This window comes from Vitis riparia, chromosome 3 (assembly GCF_004353265.1).
Source record: "Vitis riparia cultivar Riparia Gloire de Montpellier isolate 1030 chromosome 3, EGFV_Vit.rip_1.0, whole genome shotgun sequence".
Taxonomy (NCBI): domain Eukaryota; kingdom Viridiplantae; phylum Streptophyta; class Magnoliopsida; order Vitales; family Vitaceae; genus Vitis; species Vitis riparia.
In genome coordinates, this window is record NC_048433.1 from 3,705,366 (window position 1) to 3,727,226 (window position 21,861).

At 28.1% G+C, this 21,861-nt stretch overlaps 4 protein-coding genes across 4 annotated transcripts; all 4 read right to left on the minus strand.

The window, feature by feature from the left end:
* Window positions 1-1,863: 1,863 nt before the first annotated feature.
* On the minus strand, window positions 1,864-2,643 carry LOC117911766. The gene is made up of 2 exons (XM_034826191.1): window positions 2,568-2,643; window positions 1,864-2,421 (listed from the first exon to the last, which is right to left on the minus strand). The coding sequence occupies exons 1-2, from the start codon at window positions 2,634-2,636 to the stop codon at window positions 2,053-2,055; spliced, it is 438 nt and encodes a 145-aa protein (XP_034682082.1). The 5' UTR covers window positions 2,637-2,643; the 3' UTR covers window positions 1,864-2,052.
* Window positions 2,644-5,923: 3,280 nt separating this feature from the next.
* LOC117911622 lies at window positions 5,924-6,769 on the minus strand. The gene is made up of 2 exons (XM_034826025.1): window positions 6,662-6,769; window positions 5,924-6,527 (listed from the first exon to the last, which is right to left on the minus strand). The coding sequence occupies exons 1-2, from the start codon at window positions 6,728-6,730 to the stop codon at window positions 6,159-6,161; spliced, it is 438 nt and encodes a 145-aa protein (XP_034681916.1). The 5' UTR covers window positions 6,731-6,769; the 3' UTR covers window positions 5,924-6,158.
* Window positions 6,770-10,219: 3,450 nt separating this feature from the next.
* On the minus strand, window positions 10,220-11,128 carry LOC117911915. Its single transcript, XM_034826351.1, has 2 exons — window positions 11,080-11,128; window positions 10,220-10,897 (listed from the first exon to the last, which is right to left on the minus strand). The coding sequence occupies exons 1-2, from the start codon at window positions 11,125-11,127 to the stop codon at window positions 10,538-10,540; spliced, it is 408 nt and encodes a 135-aa protein (XP_034682242.1). The 5' UTR covers window position 11,128; the 3' UTR covers window positions 10,220-10,537.
* A 2,274-nt stretch (window positions 11,129-13,402) lies between these two features.
* LOC117911409 (organ-specific protein P4-like) lies at window positions 13,403-14,242 on the minus strand. Its single transcript, XM_034825772.1, has 2 exons — window positions 14,141-14,242; window positions 13,403-14,016 (listed from the first exon to the last, which is right to left on the minus strand). Exons 1-2 carry the CDS (start codon window positions 14,183-14,185, stop codon window positions 13,621-13,623), a joined length of 441 nt encoding a protein of 146 aa, XP_034681663.1. The 5' UTR covers window positions 14,186-14,242; the 3' UTR covers window positions 13,403-13,620.
* Window positions 14,243-21,861: the final 7,619 nt, after the last annotated feature.

The following is a 21,861-nucleotide window of genomic DNA, read 5'->3' on the forward strand; positions in this document are numbered from 1 at the left end:
GAATTTTTTTTTAAAACCCAAAACGGATTAGAATATTATCTTATCTTGTTTTGTCTCGTCCGATCATATATATATATATATATATATATATATATATATTAATTTAATTTTTAATATATAGATAATAATAATAATAATAATAATAATATTTTTTTAATAAAATAAATTATAAAAAAATAATAATTTAATTATTTATAAAACATATTTATTTTAATGTAATTAAAAGGTTAAATCGGGTAAGAAGAAGCTGATATGAGAATTTCTCATAACCGTCGTGTAAATGGAATAGGATTGGAATGGGGTGACCCATCTCCAACCCTCGTTTTCATATTCATCCCATCCTGTAAGTGTTCCATTGATTGATGGAAGGTTGACCAATCCTTTGGGGCAGGCCAAGCAAGGTCGACCATCTGGGTCAGGTCTAGTAGAGCCCATGTGTAGCCCACTATCAGGTTTGGACATAAAAGGCAAATTCGAGCCCAAACCAAAATTTTCTTCATTGGGATCAAGCCCGAACTCAACCGAGATGATTAAGTCCAATAATAGATGACTGATAATAGGGGGTCCAAGACAATATTTTTTTATGGGTAAATTTTTAATAACCCAATAGCAAACCTTTTCTTTTTTATCATTTTGTGTCTCCTTTCAAACTAAAAGTGTTTTACTGAAGTGTTTTTTCACAAAGTAATTTTTTAGATTTTTAAAAATATTTTTTAAATTTGATTAAATACCTATCTTTTAAAAATATTTTTTAAATTAAAAACATTTCTTAAAATCATTATCAAATGAAGTCTAACTCAATTATAAGAGAGGGTCTTTGAAACCACTTTGAGTATTTTTTTTTTTTAAGTACTAAAAGTGCGCTTGATAATGATTTTAGGAAGTGTTTATACCATTTATAATAATTAAAATTTTTTATTTTTCAAATATTATAAATACTTCCTAAAGTTACTATGAAATGTATACTAAATTTAAGAGCGATTTTTATGATGTTTCTATAAGAAATGTTTTTAGTAAAAGTGTTTTATCTGAAAGTATTTTTAAAAGAAACACCTATCAATTTTTTTTTTAATATTATAAGTGATTTTTTTTTAAAAAAAAAGAGTTTTCTAAATTTTGTCGAACATCAAAATTTTTGTTAAAAAACACTTTTTAAGATAAAATGGTTTTCTAAAATTATTATCAAACAAACTCTAACTTGCCTATTCCATGATAATGGATTATGTAAAAGTTATCATTGGAATTAGATTACATATTTATTGGAATTGTAATTACTCCATTGGGGGAGTTATTAAAAATCTTTTATTTGTAATGATTTATGAAGCTAACTTCACATTTTCCTCTTTATATTTGAGAAAATGGCAATAGATATTATATTTGAACCCCGAATGGAGTGAGATAAGGTTCATATATTATAAATTTATCCTTAATCTTGATTTGTTATTCGATTATAAATAACGATAAACTTTCGGCTCCCCAACATGATTTCACTGATATTGTAAGTTTAAAAGTTCGTTTTGTAGTGATTCTAAAAAATATTTTTAATATTTAAAATTTTATATCATTCATGTGTTAAAAATGCTAGAAACGCTTTACAGAATCACTTCGAAGCGCACTCTAATATACATATTATACTCTCATACACCCTCATACACCCTCCTCCTTCACACGTAGCATCAATACCAAATAGTTTTGATATCATATTGAACTATTAATTTTTTTAAAAGTTTGAGTTTGGAAGATTTGAGTTTATAATATATATCATGCATTTTGTGATATTTTTTTTCACAAATAATTAGCTTTCTAATAGTGGAAAATGAAGGGAGAAACCATGCACACAACCATTTATTAAATATTCAACAGAGAGAGAAACCTTTCACTCTTCGTACCAGATCTACTAATAATACAAACATCAAACACCTTCACGCATGCTATTAATTAATGGACATAGGACTCCCTCTTCCTAGGCCTCGGATCTACTAATAATACATACACCAAACACCTTCACGCATGCTATTAATTAATGGACATAGGACTCCCTCTTCCCAGGCCTTACTCATGATAAATGGTGACATCAGTCCTCGGGTCGAAGACGAGCGAAAACTTCTCCGCAGGACCATCTAGATCTTTATCATAGTCAACTGAATCATTAATCCGCTCCTTGCTCATATCCTCTGCTGTTTCTCCAGCAAGAAAAGGAGGTAGGTTGATTGTCCCTTCTTCTTTTGAAGCCCCTCTCTCCACAACTGGGCTGTCTTTTGCTTCTCCACAGTTTTCTTCAATGGTGATGAAGAGAGTTGATGTCTGATCCTTCATTGTATAATCAGCTGATTCTACCATGGCCGACTGCTTCTCCCTCAAAGTTGCTGGGCCCTTACTCCAGTCTTCTCCTGGGTGTTTTCTTGCCTCTACACTGGCCAACTGCTGAACAAGAAGGAAAATAAGAAGGAAAGTAAATAGGAAAGAAAAATAGAAGGAATGAATATGCTCAGGAAAATAAACAATATATATTTAGAGTTAATAAAAAAAGATTTGACGAAAATAGAAGAAAAGGTGGAAATACTTACGAGGAGAAGCGAGAAAATGGCCAAGAAAGCAAGAGGAGACTCTATGGCTTTCCTCTTTGCAATTTTCATGAGAGACTTCCGATCAATCCATGTAATATATATAGCTACAAAAGCAAGAAAAAATATGTATAAGAGCAATTCAAGACCCTCGAGATCCACGTGGGCGGCCATTAATATGTGGATTAAGCCCAAAGATAACGAGGCATATGTTTTATTCTTTGTGACATACATGGTGGTCACACTTTTTGTTGTCATGTGTTTCTTTAGCTTTTATCACGTTTTTCATTTGTTTTTCTTCTTAAAATTGAGAGGGAGACAGCATGGCCATCCAAGGAAATCACAGAGATTTCGAGGATCAACCAAAGGATTTCTTTTGTTTCTTTATTTATTTTTGGGATATCCGATTGATAGGGGGAAATCATACCCGTTTTGCAAATCCAACCCTTCAACTTTTTTAACTTAAAAAAATACCTATTTTAGATAAACATATTTTCATATTTTTTTTTATAGAAATAGTATTTTCTTTTAAAATGTAAATAATGAAAATTTAAAAGGTATTTATGTCAAAAATATGTTACTCTTTAAGTTAAGAAATGAGGGAGATTAATTTTATAAATTTGAGATTTTTTCATCCTTTTAATCAATCAATCCTTCATCTTTTCATGTTTGTTTTGAAATGATCCTTGGTTCGGCCTCGTGCATGTGCCCTAAGGTGCTAGAAGTGTTCGGGCTTAAGCTTAGTACTAAAGTGAGGTGGGCTTAGACATTGTGTTGAAATTTCGTGGTTTATTTGACTAATAGTATGTTTTGTAGTATTTCTATTCAAAACATTTTTAGAAAATACTTGATTAAAAATGATAAAATAATCATAAAATTGTGAATCTAATCCTTCTCATATTTTATTTTTTATTGAAAAGTAACTCATTTTCAACATAAAATGTCATTTACTATTTCAAGTATTTACATGTAGGTTTTCAAACAAAATGTTATTTAAAAAATAAATAATTATTGAAAGCGTTTTTGTCAAAATGAGACAAAAAAAAATAAAGAATTAAATTTCAAATATTGGATTTTCACTTATCCTTTTAATCAAATAACTCATATTTTTAACATAAGTGTTTTTAGAAGAATCACATATAAAAGTGTGTTTCACAATATTTATGGTGTTTTTAGTAAAAATATTTTCTCTATAAGTGTTTTAAGGAGAATCACATATAAGTGTTTTTTTTGAAATCACTACAAGTGATTTTCATATTTTTGAAAGTATTTTCTAAATTTTTTTAAACACTTAAATTTTAAAAAAAATAATTTTTAAGATAATTTTTTTAAAAAAATCATTATCAAACAAACTTAAAATATTTTTTTAAGAAACACCGTAAATGATACTATAAATAATTTTTAAAATTTTTTCAAATTCCTATTTTTTCTTTTTTCTTTTTAAATACTGCGAAACAAACTTTAAAAGAAAAATATGAAGCTCAAAAAGGCATTGGGCGATTAAAGGAGTATTTTGAATAACATAGTGCACATTATAGTTTCCCTTATTCTACCACTTCTTTAGCAGTAACTTCACCATAGTAAAGATGGAAAACTAGACCCAACAAGCTCAAATTCCTTTTATGCTTTCGTATAAGCCAAGGTATTCGTCTTCATGGGCTCAAAATCTCTCACAAATGATTTATGATCCTTAACCATTGTATAAGCCAATGTATTAATACTCATAGCTTCAATGTCCTTCACAAATGGTTTACAATTAGTGTTTTAAATACCGTTTAATTTTTTTAATAAAATGGGAATGAACATTATTTTAAATAAATGGAATAGGATTAGGATGAGGTGACCCATCTCCGATGGGCATATTCATCCTAAAAGTGTTCCATTGATTGATGAAAGGTTGACCAATCCTTTGGGGCAGGCCAAGCAAGGTCGACCATCTGGGTCAGGTCTAGTAGTGCCCATGTTTGGACATAAAACGCAAATTCGAGCCCAAACCAAACTTTTTTTCATTGGGATCAAGCCTGAACTCAACCGAGATTATTAAGTCCAATAATAGATGACCGATAATAGGGGGTCCGAAGACAATATTTTTATATGGGTATTTAAAAAAATACCCAATAACAAACCTTTTCTTTTTTATCATTTTGTGTCTCCTTTCAAACTAAAAGTGCTATTGGCATTGCTTTTACCGAAGTATTTTTAATATAAGTGTTTTTTCACATAATATTATAAGTAATTTTTTAGATTTTTAAAAATATTTTTAAGTTTTATAAAATACCTTTTTTTAAAAAATATTTTTTAAAATCATTGTCAAACGAAGTCTAACTCGATTATAAGAGAAGGTATTTATAAACCACTTTGAATATATATATTTTTTTAAGTACTAAGAATGCGTTTAACAGTGATTTTACGAAGTATTTCTACCATTTCTAATATTTAAATTTTTTTTATTTTTCAAATATTAGAAACATTATAAATACTTCTTAAAATCGTTACGAAAAGTATTCTAAATCTAAGAGTGTTTTTTTACGATGTTTCCATTAGAAATGTTTTTTAATGGAAGTGTTTTATCTGAAAGTGTTTTTAAGATAAACACCTATCAAGTATTTAAAAAAATATATTATAAGTGAGATTTTTTTTTTTAATTTTTAAAGGAGTTTTCTAAATTTTTCCAAACATAAAATTTTTTGTTCAAAAACACCTTTTAAGGTAAAAGTGTTTTATAAAATCACTATGAAACGAACTTTAACTTGTCTGTTCCATAATAAGGGATTATGTAAAACTTATCATCGGAATTAGATTACTTATTTATTGGAATTGTAATTACTCCATTGGGGATGTTATTAAAAATCTTTTCTTTGTAATGATCTATGAATCTAACTTCACAATTTCCTCTTTATATTTGAGAAAAGGACAATATGTATATATTTGAGGCCCGAATGGAGTGAGATAAGGTTAATATATTATTAAATTATCCTTAATCTCAATTTACTATTTGATTATAAATGCCGATAAACTTTCGACTCCCAACATGATTTCAATGATATTATAAGTTTAAGAGTTTGTTTGATAGCGATTCTAAGAAGCGTTTTTAATATTTTTAATACTTGAAAATTATTATCATTCAAGTGTTATAAATGTTAGAAATGCTTAAAATTACTCCCAAACACACTCTAATATTCATGTTATACTCTCATATACCCTCTTTCACACATAGCCTCAATACCAAATGGTTCTGATATAATATTAAACGATCAATTTTTTTAAAAGTTTAAGTTTGTAAGATTTGAGTTTATAATATATATTATGCATTTTGTGATATTTTTTTCATAAATAATTAGCTTTCTAATAATGGAAAATGAAGGGAGAAACCATGCACACAACCATTTATTAAATATTCAACAAAGAGAGAAACCTTTCACTCTTCGTACCAGATCTACTAATAATACAAACATCAAACACCTTCACGCATGCTATTAATTAATGGACACAGGACTTCCTCTTCCTAGGCCTCAGATCTACTAATAATACAAACACCAAACACCTTCACGCATGCTATTAATTAATGGACATAGGACTCCCTCTTCCCAGGCCTTACTCATGATAAATGGTGGCATCAGTCCTCGGGTCGAAGACGAACCAGAACTTCTCCGCAGGACCATCTAGATCTTTGTCAAAGTCAACTGAATCATTAATCTGCTCCTTGCTCATATCCTCTGCTGTTTCTCCAACAAGAAAAGGAGATAGGTTGATTATCCCTTCTTCTTTTGAAGCCCCTCTCTCCACAACTGGGCTGTCTTTTGCTTCTTCACAGTTTTCTGCAATGGTGACGTAGAGAGTTGATGTCTGATCATTCATTGTAGAATCAGCTGATTCTACCACTGTCGGCTGCTTCTCCCTCAAAGTTGCTGGGCCCTTACTCCAGTCTTCTCCTGGGTGTTTTCTTGCCTCTACACTGGCCAACTGCTCAACAAGAAGGAAAGTAAATAGGAAAGAAAAATAGAAGGAATGAATATGCTCAAGAAAATAAAAAATATATATTTAAAGTTAATGAAAAAAGATTTGACGAAAATAGAAGAAAAGGTGGAAATACTTACGAAGAGAAGCGAGAAAATGGCCAAGAAAGCGAGAGGAGACTCCATGGCTTTCCTCTCTGTAATTTTCATGAGAGACTCCCGATCAGTCTATGTAATATTTATAGCTACAAAAGCAAGAAAAAATATGTATAAGACAGCAATTCAAGACCCTCGAGATCCACGTTGGCGGTCATTAATATGTGGATTAAGCCCAAAGATAACGAGGCATATATTTTATTCTTTGAGATATCCATGGTGGTGAAATTTTTTGTTATGTGTTACTTTAGCTTTTATCACATTTTCATTGTTTTTCTTTTTAAAATTGAGTGGCAGACAGCATGGGCATCCATATGGATAATCATAGAGATCTCGAGGATCAATCAAAGGATCTCTTTTGTTTCTTTATTTATTTTTGGGATAACCGATTGAAAGGGCCGAAATCATTCCCATTTTGCAAAACTAACCGTTCACTTTTTTTCAATTTAAAAAATACCTATTTTGGACAAAAATATATATATTTTTTTTGTAGAAATAGTATTTTCTTTTAAGACACATGTAAATAATGAAAATTTGAAGGGTATTTATATAAAAAATAGGTTACTCTTTAAGTTAAAAAATGAGTGAGGTTAATTTTACAATTTTTGGGTATTTTCATCCATTTTAATAAATAATAATTTATCTTTTCATGTTTGATTTGAAATGATCCTCGACTGGGCCTCGTGCATATGGCCCAAGGTGGTAGAAGTTTTCGGGCTTAAGCTTAGTACTAAAGCGAGGTAGGCTTAGACATTGTGTTGAAATTTCGTGTTTTATTTGACTAATAGTATGTTTTGTAATGTTTTTATTCAAAGTATTTTTAGAAAATTTTTGGTTAAAAATGATGAAATAATCCAATTGTGAATTTAATATTTCTCATAAATTTTTCTTAAAAAGTAACTAATTTTCAACATAAAATGTCATTTACCATTTCACATATTTATATGTAAGTTTTGAAACAAAAGGTTATTTAAAAAAAAAAAACCAATATTGAAAGTGTTTTTGTCAAAATGAGACAAAAAATGATAGAGAGTTAAATTTCAAAAATTGAGTTTTCATTAATTTTTCAATACTATAAATAATTTTAAAAAAATTTTAAAATGTTTTCTATATTTTTAAAATTTTATGTGTTTATTTTATTTTATTTTTAGAAAAAACTCTTTTTAAACTAAAGTGATTAAAAAAATAAAAAAAGTAAAAAATAAAAGTGTTTTTTTGCAAGAAGTCAAACGCAAAGAAAAATGTAGAACTGGTAGAACTTCTCTGAAGTTATGGCACACATCAAACATCAAACATTAAACATCTATTTCTTAGTTTTGACATACAACAATGACTAAAAGATAAGGCATATGACTTATGTTTCCAATAAGATAACCAAAAACATAATTTTTAGCCTTTTAGTTTATTTTTTACGTACCTTTAGTATATATACATATATATATATAGTGCACATTATAGTTTCCCTTATTCTGCCACTTCTTTAGTAGTAACTTCACCATAGTAAAGATGGAAAACTAGACCCAACAAGCTCAAATTCCTTTTATGTACGCCTTTGTGTAAGCCAAGGTATTCGTCTTCATGGGCTCAAAATCTCTCACAAATGATTATTTATGATCCTTGGCCATTGTGTAAGCCGATGTATTAATACTCATAGCCTCAATGTCCTTCACAAATGGTTTACAATTAGTGTTTTAAAAATCAAATCAGTCCGACTTTTAAAAACCTGCTTAAATAGAAAGAGTTAACAACATGAAGTGGAGACTTATCTTATTAGCTACAAATATTTACCAAGACAAGTAAGAAAATAGTAAACAAAGCCAACGAATGCTCCATATCCTTTACAAGAGACTTGGATTTCTTCTCTCTCTTTGTGATTTACAATGGTTACTCCAAATCTCTGTGTATATATATACATAACAAGCACTAGAAAACAAAAATTATAGAGCAAGATATTTTACAACCGATTTTTTTTTTCAAAAAAATTTTGAGAAAAAAAATGTGGGAAATTAAAGGCAAGACAACAGTTTTTCTCTTACTTGTTTACCTACAGAAAAGTTGAGGAAAAGAAAAATTGTGCTGTTGTTGAGGAAAATGGAAAAGAAAAAGTTTAGGTGTCTTTTTCCTTTATTTTTTTAAATCGCGATGGATCTACATCTTTCATGTGAGTTCTTACTTGATGGCAAGACTCGTGAAAAATTTATATTTTAGAAAAAATTGGAGTTATCACTTATATTTGTTTATTTTGAAAAAGGAAAACCAAAATAAGAAAAAAAATCTTGTGCAACTTCCTTTTTTTAATGAAAAGATGTATCTGCGAGAAAATATCATGATAAGTCATAGTATCCCTCTAAACCCAGTTTCTACTAAACGAATGGAGGGAACTGTGATAATTAATTAATTAATCATGAATATCAAGATTAAGAACCTAAATTAATATACACAAAATATAATGATAAAAGCAGATTACAAGAATGTACAAGATAAGTAATATGAAAATTATGAAAACTGATTTATTAAACTATTGTTAAAAAATATTTCAAAAAATTACTTTTTTAAGAAATTCGAAAGGAGTTTGTTAAAAAAAATTAATTTATTTATTTATAAAAAGGTTTTAATTGATTTTGCATAAATGATTTGATTCAATTTTACTTGCATTCAATTTTTGTATTCTTAAAAAAATTATTTATACTTATCGTTGGTAAAATAATTTATTAGAAATAATTTTATTAAAAAAAAAGTAATTTGATTTATTTATAGGAAAATGATTTTTATTTACCTTTGTTAACAAATGAATGAGTTTTTACAATTTTATTTACAAAATTATAAGAATGCCATTGCATTAAGTGAAAGGACAGTTTCATAAATATTTAAAGATGCATGTTTAACATTCATTTCATAAAGATTATAAGGGTTGATTGAGAATTATTTTTAAACTTAGAACTATTTTTAAGACTCGAAAACATGAATTTGGTATTTTTTGACATAAAATAGGTTTTTTAAGAATTTGTCCCGAAAATATGATATTTACTAGAACATATTTTTAGTTATTTTCATTTGTTTTTTTTATATTGTTTTAAAAAATGATTATATAAATATAAAGAATGATTGAAAATAAAGCATTACATATAATTATTTTTAAGAAATATTTTTTTTAAATAAAATATAAAAAATAGATAGAAAATATTTTAAGTTTTTAAATAAACTTTTATTTTACAAAAAATATTTTTTAAAATTGTTTTGAACATAACTGTCCTTTTGTAGAAAATGTTCTGAAGCATGTTCTAAGCGTCTTTTGTAAAATCAAAGGCCTTTTAATATGTATATATATTTTTTTATATAAGATCACAAATAATCGAAAAATGTGAAAATATCATAGCAATACTTATAGAAGGAAAAATCATATATATATATATATCTAATTAAATTTAGGTCATCAAACGAAAATACATACCACGTAACTAGACACAAAGGTAGATGAGTATAGACAAATGATATGAAGTTGTAAAATACAGAGGTGATAAGTCATCAAACGGGGATAAATACCATATATGAGAACAGACGAGGATACATACCACGTGACCAGACATAAAGGTAGATGAGTACAAACGAGCATACATACCATGTGACTAGACACAAAGGTAGATGAGTACAGGCAAATAAGATTAAGTTGCAAAATACATAGGTCATACCAAGAAACAAGACATACAGGTAGATGAATACAGAGAAATGAGATTAAGTTGTGAAATACATGTTTGTAGTGTTGCCGGACCCTGAATGACCATAAGAGGATAGAGATCATTTCACATATCTTCCATTCAAATATTATCATCCATGACAGTACACTTGCACACGGTATTTATATTAATTCGCAGGAGCTTTTGGTCCATATTGCTTAAAAAGATGTTTGTGTACTTGGTCGCCACCACCGGTACCACCACCACTGCCAACTGGTTTAGAGGAGGTGCCAAGAGGCTCCTCTTCTTTAAGATCGCCACCGCCATCTCTACCACTGCCAACTGGTTCAGAGGAGGTGCCAAGAGGTTTCTCCTCAGCTTCATTCTCAGCGTCTGTAGCAGCATTGTGATACTTGAATTCGTCAATGGAAAGAATAATTTCTGGCTTTTGCTTAGTGACCTTTCTCATGGGCACCCGCATCCTCAGATTTCTCCCTCTAGTCCAGTATTCCTCTGGGTGTTTTCTTCCATCTACAGTGTTGTACAACTGCTCAACAACAATGGAGAAATCTGTCAGAACTTAACTTGTAAATCATAATCGAAATTAACTTGACTTCATAATCATTTCCTTTGTCAGATTCAAATTCTTAATTGTTTTGGCCAAGTTTTAAATAAAAGATTTGAAGCGATTAAAAGAAAAAGGATGAAAAAAAAAAAAGGAATACTCACAAGGAGAAGTGAGAAAATCGCCAAGAAAGCAAGAGGAGACTTCATCATGTTCTACCTGTATTTTGCATGGAGAGGCTACTCGATCTATATATCTGCATATATATATCTCAAAACTACAAGAAAAACAAGATATAAAGGATGATTTAGAACCCTCGACATTCACGTACGTAGCGATAATTAATATTCCCATCTTGTTAAAAAAGAATGAATATTCTGATATTTTTAAATGTTATTACAAACTTGTAAAGTAATATTTATTGATAAAGATTTTTTTTAAAAATAAATTGATTAAAAAATTATTAAAATAAAAAGGAGAAAAAAGATATTTTGAATATTTTGTCGTTGATCACGTGAGGGGCTTGTTGCAAGGACAATGCTATGTTACATTGGACCGACCGATTGCTTGTCAAGACTCAAGAGACATGACCATGTCCAAGTAATATGCCAAAATAGTTAATATCGAATGAGAAGGAATCCTTCTCAAGTAAATTATCTTTAGAAAATTTATCTGAAGAAGGTCTGCTATGATGTCACCTACTAATTGTTTTTGTTGAAAAGTTGCTCAATTTTTTATTTAATATATATATTAATATTGTTTGAAAATTAATTTTTTTATAAAAGAAAGAAAAAAGTTTTGAGATGAAGATAAGTATATAAGTGTAGTTATACTGAATTAATATAGATATATATGAAAAAAGTTGAAGGCACATAGTGGTGAAGCGAGAGTTTGTGATTTAAAATACCGATACAAATAATGGGAAAAAATAAGACATTTTAGTATTTAATAATTATATTTATTTATTTTTATAATGATAATGTATAGTTGAGTGATTCTATTTCATCAATCGTTGAATATTAATATAGTGGGTGTTTGGTAAAACTTAATACTTATTATTTTAAGTTAAATTGTTTTTAAGTTGTTAATTTAAAACTTATTATTTATTTTTTACTTTAAGTATTAAGATTGTTTAATAAAATTAATTCTAAATTATCACATTAATATATTTACTCTCACTAATTATAATAAATAATTATCTTCATTGATTTTAAGTGATTTATTTACATTAATTAATTTTAAGTAATAAATTATTTGTAAAACATTCATATTTAAAGTATTATAGATATACAAGATAATCATGGAATATTTATTATAAAAAATGAATTATGAATGTGGAATCATAATTCCTAAATATATTCTCACTAGGATGGATCAACAAATGAGACAAAAAAAAAAATTAAGATTAAGAATAAATTAACTATTTTAATTTAAAATTTAAAATTATTTTTTATTTCAAGTTATAATATTAAGTTATTTTATCAAACTTATTTAATCTACTTAACAACTTAAATTAAGTTATTAAATCAAATTAAGTTATTAAGTTGATTTATCAAACACTTTCACAATATAGTCGAAGATAAATGGTCGCACTATATATGTCCTACTCCATTGGTTTTTTCGACATAATATGTCCTACTCCATATGGCTTCCTTGTTAGTTACGCCATTTTCATATTCATATGCCATGCCATAGGCCCATAGTCCTTTTCATGCATAAGGGTATGCTATTATATTCATGGGATAGGCTTGGTGAAAGCGAATGTTCTAAGTGCCCCTGATTTGTTAGGAAAGTGTTCACCAATCAATTTTCCTGAAAAGAAAATATGTAAATTATGAAGTTACGATTCGAAAATATAACCTTCTACTAAATAAAGTTCTAATAGTATATTAAATTATAAATTTTCTTAAAAGTTTAAACTTAAAAGATTTGACCTCACAACGCTATGACCCATTAGGTGTGTGATTGACTCATTATTGAGTACATCAAAATTGAGTGTAAGACAAGTGATCCTTCATAATTTATTTATTTTTTATATATCCAAATACAATGATTTTCCTTGAATGTGCTTCTAATGAAAGCCCATTAACAAAAAAAAAAGCTATTAACTTTGTTCCAAAAAAGCTCTTATTTACTCATATTTAATGAGACATCTATTTAACAACCATGACCTCATATTTATGACTCATTTTTATATTGAATATTTTAAAGTTATCTTATATATTTATAATACTTTAAGTATGAATGTCTAATAAACAAATTAATTGCTTAAAATTAATAAAAATAAATATTAATTAAAATAATGATGATAAATATTAATTACAATCAATGAAGATAAATATGTTAATTTGATAATTTAAAATAAATTTTATAAAAAAACTTTTAACACTTAAAATAAAAAATAAGTAATAAATTTCAAATTAATAACTTAAGAACAATTTAACTTAAAATCAACTTAAGTCATTAAGTAATAAGTGTCATTGAGTCTATTAAAAAGCAAAACCTGGCCGGTACAAGCTTTTATTAAATCATCATAATACAATTCACACTCCACACTTCAATACTACTTCACACCATTACTCATACAAACCTGAAACATCGATCTTACTTCTTAGTTCTTACATGTAGCTAGCTTCAGTGCTGATCAACTTATGTGAAATGCACACATAGAACTTGTACCTGCTTCAATTATACATGGCTTTCCCTTAGTCGTTATAAACAGAGAGATTTGGCCTTGGTTCAAAGTCATTAACAAATGACTTGTCTCCCTTTGAAGCAACTTCATCGTCATGGTATACTGAGACGTTAGGCCCGGGCTCAAAGTCCTTAACAAATGATTTTTCTTCTCCAACTTTACTATCATCATGGTAAACCGAGACATTGGGTCTTGGTTCAAAGTCCTCGGCAAAAGCCTTCTCTACTTTCTGCTCAAAATCCTTTAGAAGCTGATCGGCCTGCTCGTTACTTGCCGCCGTAGCTGTATGGCAGTTGGGGTTCTTGGCGGAGAGAACGCCTTCGATGGCCTTGGGCATGGGCTGATCCTTCATGGCATCTTTCCAATACTCCCCAGGGTCCTTTCTCGCAGCTATTGTGTTGCCAACCTGCTCAGAGAAGAGGGAAATATATTAGAACTCGCTGCTACAGAACTAGTATAAACCATATGAAGTCATATCTAAGATCGAGGCCTTGATTTTTCTTGGCCTAGCTATCAGAAATGAAGATTACCAAGACAAGTGAGAGAATAACAAACAAAGCGAAGGAAGACTCCATGTTCTCAATCAATTAAACACTTAGGTTACCACTATGTGATTTGCATCAAGGTTGCTCTTACTATTTATACACACACAAAAAGTACAAGAAAACAAAAAATGTTAATTAAGGATTTGAAAATTTAATATTCCACGTCGATGACGAATAATGCAGGATGATATTAATAATGCCTTTGTGATCAAAGCATTTTCACATTGATAAAATAAAAATAAAAAATAAAAAATAGTTTTACTATAGAACTCAATGATACTCTTTTTGGAACATACCGATAAGACATTAGTATACCAATATGGGTTCCTTGCTTTTGTTTCCAAGTCTCACTCATTCGTATCAAATATGAGATCCCAACATTTCTTATCTTGATCTTATCTCTCTGTATCTTAATTAATTCTAATCAAGATGAAAGATAAGGTCTTATTATAATATTGAATGATATTTTTGCTTAAAATAATCTTACAAGTACAAATAGGTTTCATGTCTTTATTTTCAAGCTCTCATTCATTTGTATCATATATGAGATCTCATTATTTTGTATCTTGATTCCATCTGTTATACTTCAAAAACTATTATCCAGGAAGGTAACACTCAAAGGGGATTGAATGGGTATATTTAAAAATATTATGATAAAAAAGTTCACATCAAATATTTAACGAAGAACAAGTTATTGTCTAAAAAGATTCATAAATCATAACAAAAAAAGAACAAAATTGTCCACAAACAAAGTACAAGACGTTGCAACCCTACTTAATATCATATTTGTGTGATTTTGTTAACTGATATGAATGTGGTTCCACCGATTTGGTACTAGTGGGGCCATTGCTTCGACTACATGATCCTATCTCAGCTAATAGCGTTTAAGAGATACAATATTGTTGTGTCCATTCGAGGATGGAAAGTAGCATTTTTGAAAAGGCAACCACATTTTTTTTAAGCCCATTTCCCCTTCTCCGTCCCCACTTACTATTTTCATGATTGCTTTTGTTAATAATGGAAGAGAGATTTTCCATGATCGTCTTGTTTTCTAGCATATAGGGCTGTCATGCCCTTCCGCCTTTTCGTTTCCTTCCATACGGACCATACCTAAAGGAGACAAGAATCCCAAGCAAAAAATATTATAAAGGTTGTTGGTATGTTGTAAGTTTGTAACATCTCAAACAATACCATACCATGGTGGTATGGTACAATCTTCAAGTGAGATTAACAAACATTTATATTCACAAAAAAAAAAAAAATGTTAAAATTTTATATTATAAGAATATTTTAGAAAGATTATAATATAATTTGAAGTTTTTGAAATCAAATTTTCTCGGATTCACATTGACTAGGTTTTCTTATGTGTTTTAATAATATGCAAAAGTATAAATATGTAGAAAATAACATTAAGTTGAATTTTATAATAACCTCCACTAAAAAGTGAAAAGAAAAAAGAGAACTTCTCACATCTATGCTATCATATTCATGGGTAGGCTTGGTAAAGACCAATGCTCTAACTAACCATAATTTGCTAGAAAAGTTCGAGCCAAAACCCTATTTAAGCATTATATTATATGATCAATTCAATGTTGACAGTTTATGGTGGTGTTTATTTTTTAACTTAATGTTAAATACAATTTGTTTTTAAATTTTAGATTGTTTATTTTTAACTTTTTTTATTTACTTGTTACTTATTTTTTAAAAAATTTTGATTGAATAGAAAAAGTCAAAATATTTAACTTTTTGTTAAATGGTAAAAATATCTTTTTGAAACAACCAAAACACAATTTCAAGGCATCCTTCACCCTTTTAATATGAAATATTTAACATAAATAAAATAATAAAAAGAATAACCAAATATTTAATAGTATTAAGTTGTATTTAAAATTAAGTTAATTTAAATTTTATTTAGATTTAAGTGAAAACAAACAAACACCATCTAAGAGCCATGACAAGCCCACGTAATGTTGAAACATTTCTCTTAAGAATTTTTCTACTACTTGTTCAAAATATTCAGGCTAAAGCCCTCCATGAGGCTAGATATGTGACCAACCCTTTGCTTTCATGCAAACCAAGGTCCCCACGTAATGCTAAAATATTACCTGTAGGAAAAGGGCTCTCAAACCAAATTTTCTACATAGAATATTGGCACCAGGCCAACTTTAGGATCAAGTGGATCAGAATCAGATTATGTCTTTTTTCCTTATTTCTAATCCATCATTTGCTCAAGGACAAGAGCTCAACTTTCCTCTTGGATTTCATAGGAATGATTTTGGATCGAGGAAACGAAGAAAAATATTAAGGCTATGTTTGACTCCTGGAAAATTTGAGGGAAAATGTAAGGAAAATAAAATATAAAGAAAAAGTAAAAGAAAAAAAAACGTGAAGAAAAATAAAAAATAGATTAAAAGTCAATAAAGTATTTTTATTTGTTATTTTAAACTCATTTTGCTTATTTTAACTCAACGATATAAAAATTAAATAATTTAAAATTATATAAATTTTAACTAATTTTAATTATATTTTATTTTCTTTGATATTTTTCATAAGACAATCAAATATGAAAAAAATCATTTTTTTTTATAATTTTTTTCTTTTCTTAGTATTTTTCAAAAACCAAACATAACCTAAAGAAATCCAATCTCGTGTTATTAAAAATAACAAATAAATAAATAAAATAAAAGTTCAATGAAATTTTATAAATTTTTAAATTCTTCACAAGAGGAATAAATTAAAAAAAAAAAACATATTAAGTGTGTGTTTGATAAACCAATTTGATAACTTAATTAAAATCATTAAATAAATTAAGTATATTTGGTAAGATAACTTAAAAGTATGACTTAAAGTTAATAACAACTTTAAGTAATAAGTAAAAATAATAAATTTTATTATTAAGTTCACATCTTTATTTTATATTTTTATCATCGTTTACCTTAATTATTCACATATTTATTTTATACTTTTATCATTGTTTACCTTAATTATCTCTACAATCTCATTTGATGTCCCACAACCTCCACTGTTATTTAACCTCCTTCACTTTAATCATAATTTATAAAGATGAATATGTCAATTTAATGATTTAAAATACATTTTAAATTAATTTTATCAAACAACTTTTATACTAACAATAAATAAAAATTGAATAATAAATTTTAAGTTAATAATTTAAGTATAATTTAACTTGAATTCAACTTAAATAATAAGTATTAAGCTTTACGAAAAACACCCTCTAAATAATCAATATATTTCTTAATTTCCTTCTATTTTTTCCTTTTATTTATTTTCCCTCAAACATTTTAAAATTCAAATGTCACATGAATAGTTGTTTTTATTTACCAACGGCTTTCCTAAAGAAATGCGTGGACCCATAATTTCTTGATTCACTCAAGAGTCAAGAAATACTCTTGAAGATTTGATGGCTTGTCAACCTTATTTTACTGCCCTGTTTTTTCTACGTGTTTGCACGCTCAATATTTTAGTAACGTGTCAACATAAGGGCAATTAAAAAATGCTTCCAAATCTTGTGGAAATCTAGGTAAAATCTTCAACAATCTTCATTTATCATTAAAAAAAAATGTTGGGATTTTAAGGTCTCGTTAATGCGATATTATCCTATCAAAATAAGATTTTATGAATTTTTGTATTTTATATAATATTTTAAAAAATAAAAAACAATAAATACATCCAAATAACACTTCACTAAAAATTTTAACAATAATTGTTTACGATTTAAAGATTTTCATTGTGATTTTCTTAAATAATCATTTACTCTCGTTAAAGCTGATATTGGAATTCATAGATTATTTGAAGTTTGCTTTTTCTTAGTTTTGATGAAATTGTATTATTTCTAATAAAGGTTTTTACATTAGATAAATACTTTGATTGACCCTCTTATGAATTAAATTATGTAGGTAGTCTCTTTGTTGTCATATATATGTTATGTGCTTCATTTAAGATGGTAGGAGTCGAGCTTTCCGTTGAGCTTGTGGAGAGCGATGTAACTCTTCTATATAATTAATGATAAATTTGCTTCCATTATATATTTAACGTCTTAAGTTTAAAGGTTTTGTTTTTTAGACAATACAGACATAATTGAAAAATCTTTTTTGAGAGTTTTACCATTGTGATTCTTCTTGTTTCTTTCAATTTATTAATTTTTTAGTATTAATACATTCTATGAATATAGAAATTATATTAATCGTGGAAACACGTAATTTTTTTTTTTTTTTATCTCTTTCGTATATATATATATTGCTTCATTTCAATTTCAATGAAATAATGATCCCTACATTCATCTCAAATTATTCAATAGATTGGATCTACCAACCCCACTTCCTCCTATAATTAGATGAAAAGATAGGTGCTCCATTATTATTTTTGTTTTCTAGCTTATAAAGCTGGCATGTCCTTGTTTTCTAGCTATTCACTTGGTATTTTTCTAATCTTCTATCTTTTGGATATATATATATATATATTGCTTCATTTCAATTTCAATGAAATAATGATCCCGACATTCATCTCAAATTATTCAATAGATTGGATCTACCCACCCCACTTCCTCCTATTATTAGATGAAAAAGATAGGTGTTCCATTATTATTTTTGTTTTCTAGCTTATAAAGCTGGCATGTCCTTGTTTTCTAGCTATTCACTTGGTATTTTTCTAATCTTCTATCTTTTGGAGGGGTGGCAACAAACCGAATCCATATAAAATTAGAAGAAAAATAAACAATGCTTTTTATAATTGTTTGAAATGATCACGGGATGGGATTGTTGTCGACCATGTTCTAACCGAACTTTGTCTTGTTTGCTGAAAATAATTTTTGAGAATCATCCTCTAATATTTTGTAGAACAAATATTTTATTTGAAAATTTGAAATGTTTTTAATTTATTTTAAATATTTTTAGATATATTTTTAAAATAATTTTTATATCAAGCGTTTTATTTTTAATCATTTTTTAAAATAACTTTTAAAAAATAAATGAAAAACAACTTAAAATAACTAAAAGATGTTTTTTGAAAATAATTTTTGAGAATCATTCTCAAATATTTTATTTGAGAACTTAAAATGTTTTTAACTTATTTTTAAAATTTTTAAATATAATTTTTATGTCAAGTGTTTTATCTTTAATCATTTTTCATAGTTATATAATTTTTTTTAAATAGTTCTTAAAAAACAAACGAAAACAACTTAAAACAACTAAAAGATATTTTTTGAAAAATACTTTTTCTATTTTGAGGAATAGAAAACAAAAAATAATTTTTTGGTTGTCTAACCTATGTTTTTGTTTTTTTTTTTTTTTTTGGAAAATGAAATGTTGTTCTAAAAAACTGTTGCCAAAGAGGGTCTTAGTTGCTAGAAAATTTATCAAATTATGTTACATTAACTCACTGATATGGAGACCAAGCTGGTTGCACCTAAGAGCTAATGACAAACTATTGCTTCTGTGAATAGTTTATATCTTAATTTCCAAAGGGTTAGGGAAACACAATAGTCATCATCTACCTTCCCTTTGTGCTCCTCATTGTTTTTCCAAAATTTGAGTGTTCCTTTCTCGGGAAATTGATTCATCTTTTTCTTCCATCCTTATCATCATTGTCGTTTTGGATTGGGGTAAAACTCACAGCTTTCTTCTTGATTGGGCATCAAGAAGTGGTTGAGATCTTGCTTGGCATTGATTCTAAGTATATATGTTCTTGACTTAAAGAAGGTGTGTACCTAAAGTATGAAGATGCTAGCTAAGTGCTATGAGAGAAGATTTATAGTATTCAATTGTTGTTCTGTACTATGGAATTTCTCTAGGATCAACTTGGATAATCCAAAAAACCCACATCCAACAAATGAAAAAAGCAAAAACCCACATCCTAGATAATCATCAAGATCTTTGAAAGTCATAATCATTTCTAGGTATTTAATTAATATAGATAGTATGCAGAATACCAACTTGTAATGAGTCAGAAACCAGGCACAACTTTTATTTAATCATCTCACACACTTCACATCAATTCCAATACAACCATTTTCGCTTACTCATTGTAAGCATAAATATTAGGCCTAGGTTCATAGTCACCCACAAATGGCTTCTCTTCTTTGGTAGCACCTTTATCATGGTAGGCTGAGATATTTGTCCGGGGCTCAAGGTCCTTAACAAATGATTTCTCTTCTGTAAGTTTAGCATCCTCATCATCATAAACCCAGAAAACCTTCTGTTTTTTAGGCTCAAAACCCTTGACAACATCATCCCCATTTCTTGCCTATGTAGTTGTCTGACAGTTGGGTTTCTTGCTTGAGGGAGAAGATGATTGATCTTCAGGGAGAAGGCCTTGGATTGCTTTTGGCATGGGCTCATCCTTCATAACATCTCTCCAGTATACCCAGGCTCTTTTCTTCCACCCATTGCATTGCCCACCTGCTCACAAATTAAGAGAAAAATATGTAGGAACTTGTAAGAATTATGAAACCATACAAATTCATAGTCAAAATTTTCCTGAGTTCATAATCAATTGGTTTCAGTTTGCCTCTTAGAAATGCTCACCAAGAGAAGTGAGAAAATAGTGAAGAAAGCCAAGGAATAAGCCATATCCTCAATTTGCAAATACTAAGATAGTGTTTGTTTTTTGGCTGAATAGAAAAAGCTAAAATATTTGACTTTTTTTATTCAGCTAAAAATAACATGTAAACATCATCCAACACAAGTAAAGTGAACTTATTATCGATATATTCAATTTAGTTATGTTAAATGATGTTAATAGGTTACTTTTAACTGAACAAAAAAAGTCAAATATTTTGACTTTTTCTATTCAATAAAAAACAAACACTACCTAACTTTGTTTCTATTATTTGAATCGAGGCTCCACTTACTATTTATATAAATAGATAGATAAGAAGTACAAGAAAACCAAACATATAGCTAAGAAGGATTAATCTTAAGGTTCAAGTTGGCCTTGGATAAAGTATATTGATCATATCATGATGTGCAATTCTTGTTGACCTTCAATAATGCATTGAAGATGTCAACAATGTGGTGTTGGGCAAATGATGTGAAGATTAAGTGTAAGAGCCATAAAAAGACCAAGTAATATTAAAACATTCTCGTATGAATTTTTCAAATGAATATTAGTAGAAGAATTGAGGTTAAAAAGTGTTCTTGTTTCTAACGTCCGAAAATAGGTACTGTGCATCAAACTTAGGGGCTACAATTTGCACGTTGTGTCAAAGTCTCGATATTCTATGACATATATCAATTCAAACCCGACACAATAATACTAATGTTAAAAATATAAACTCAAATACTACTCCATTATGAGACAGGTAATACATCATATAACTCATTTCATTCATTTAATAATTAAATTCGTCTACTTAATAATCGGGTTGAATTAGATTTTATATATGTTTATATAATTAATGTCTCAAAATTAAAATAATTTTCACAAAAATAGTTCTCGGTTTTATTTGGATTATGACAAGTAATATGAAATAGAGAAAAGTGGGAAACAAATCAAAATCTCAATATTATTAAAAATAAAAATAAATTTCTTTGCTAATAAAGGGACATAAATATATCAAAAGAACCACGTCAAATAATTTATTAAATATTTTCCTTATATTTTCTCCTTTTCTTTTTCTCAAATCTTAAGGATCTAACAAAAAAAGATATATATATATATATAATATATATATATATATATATATATTA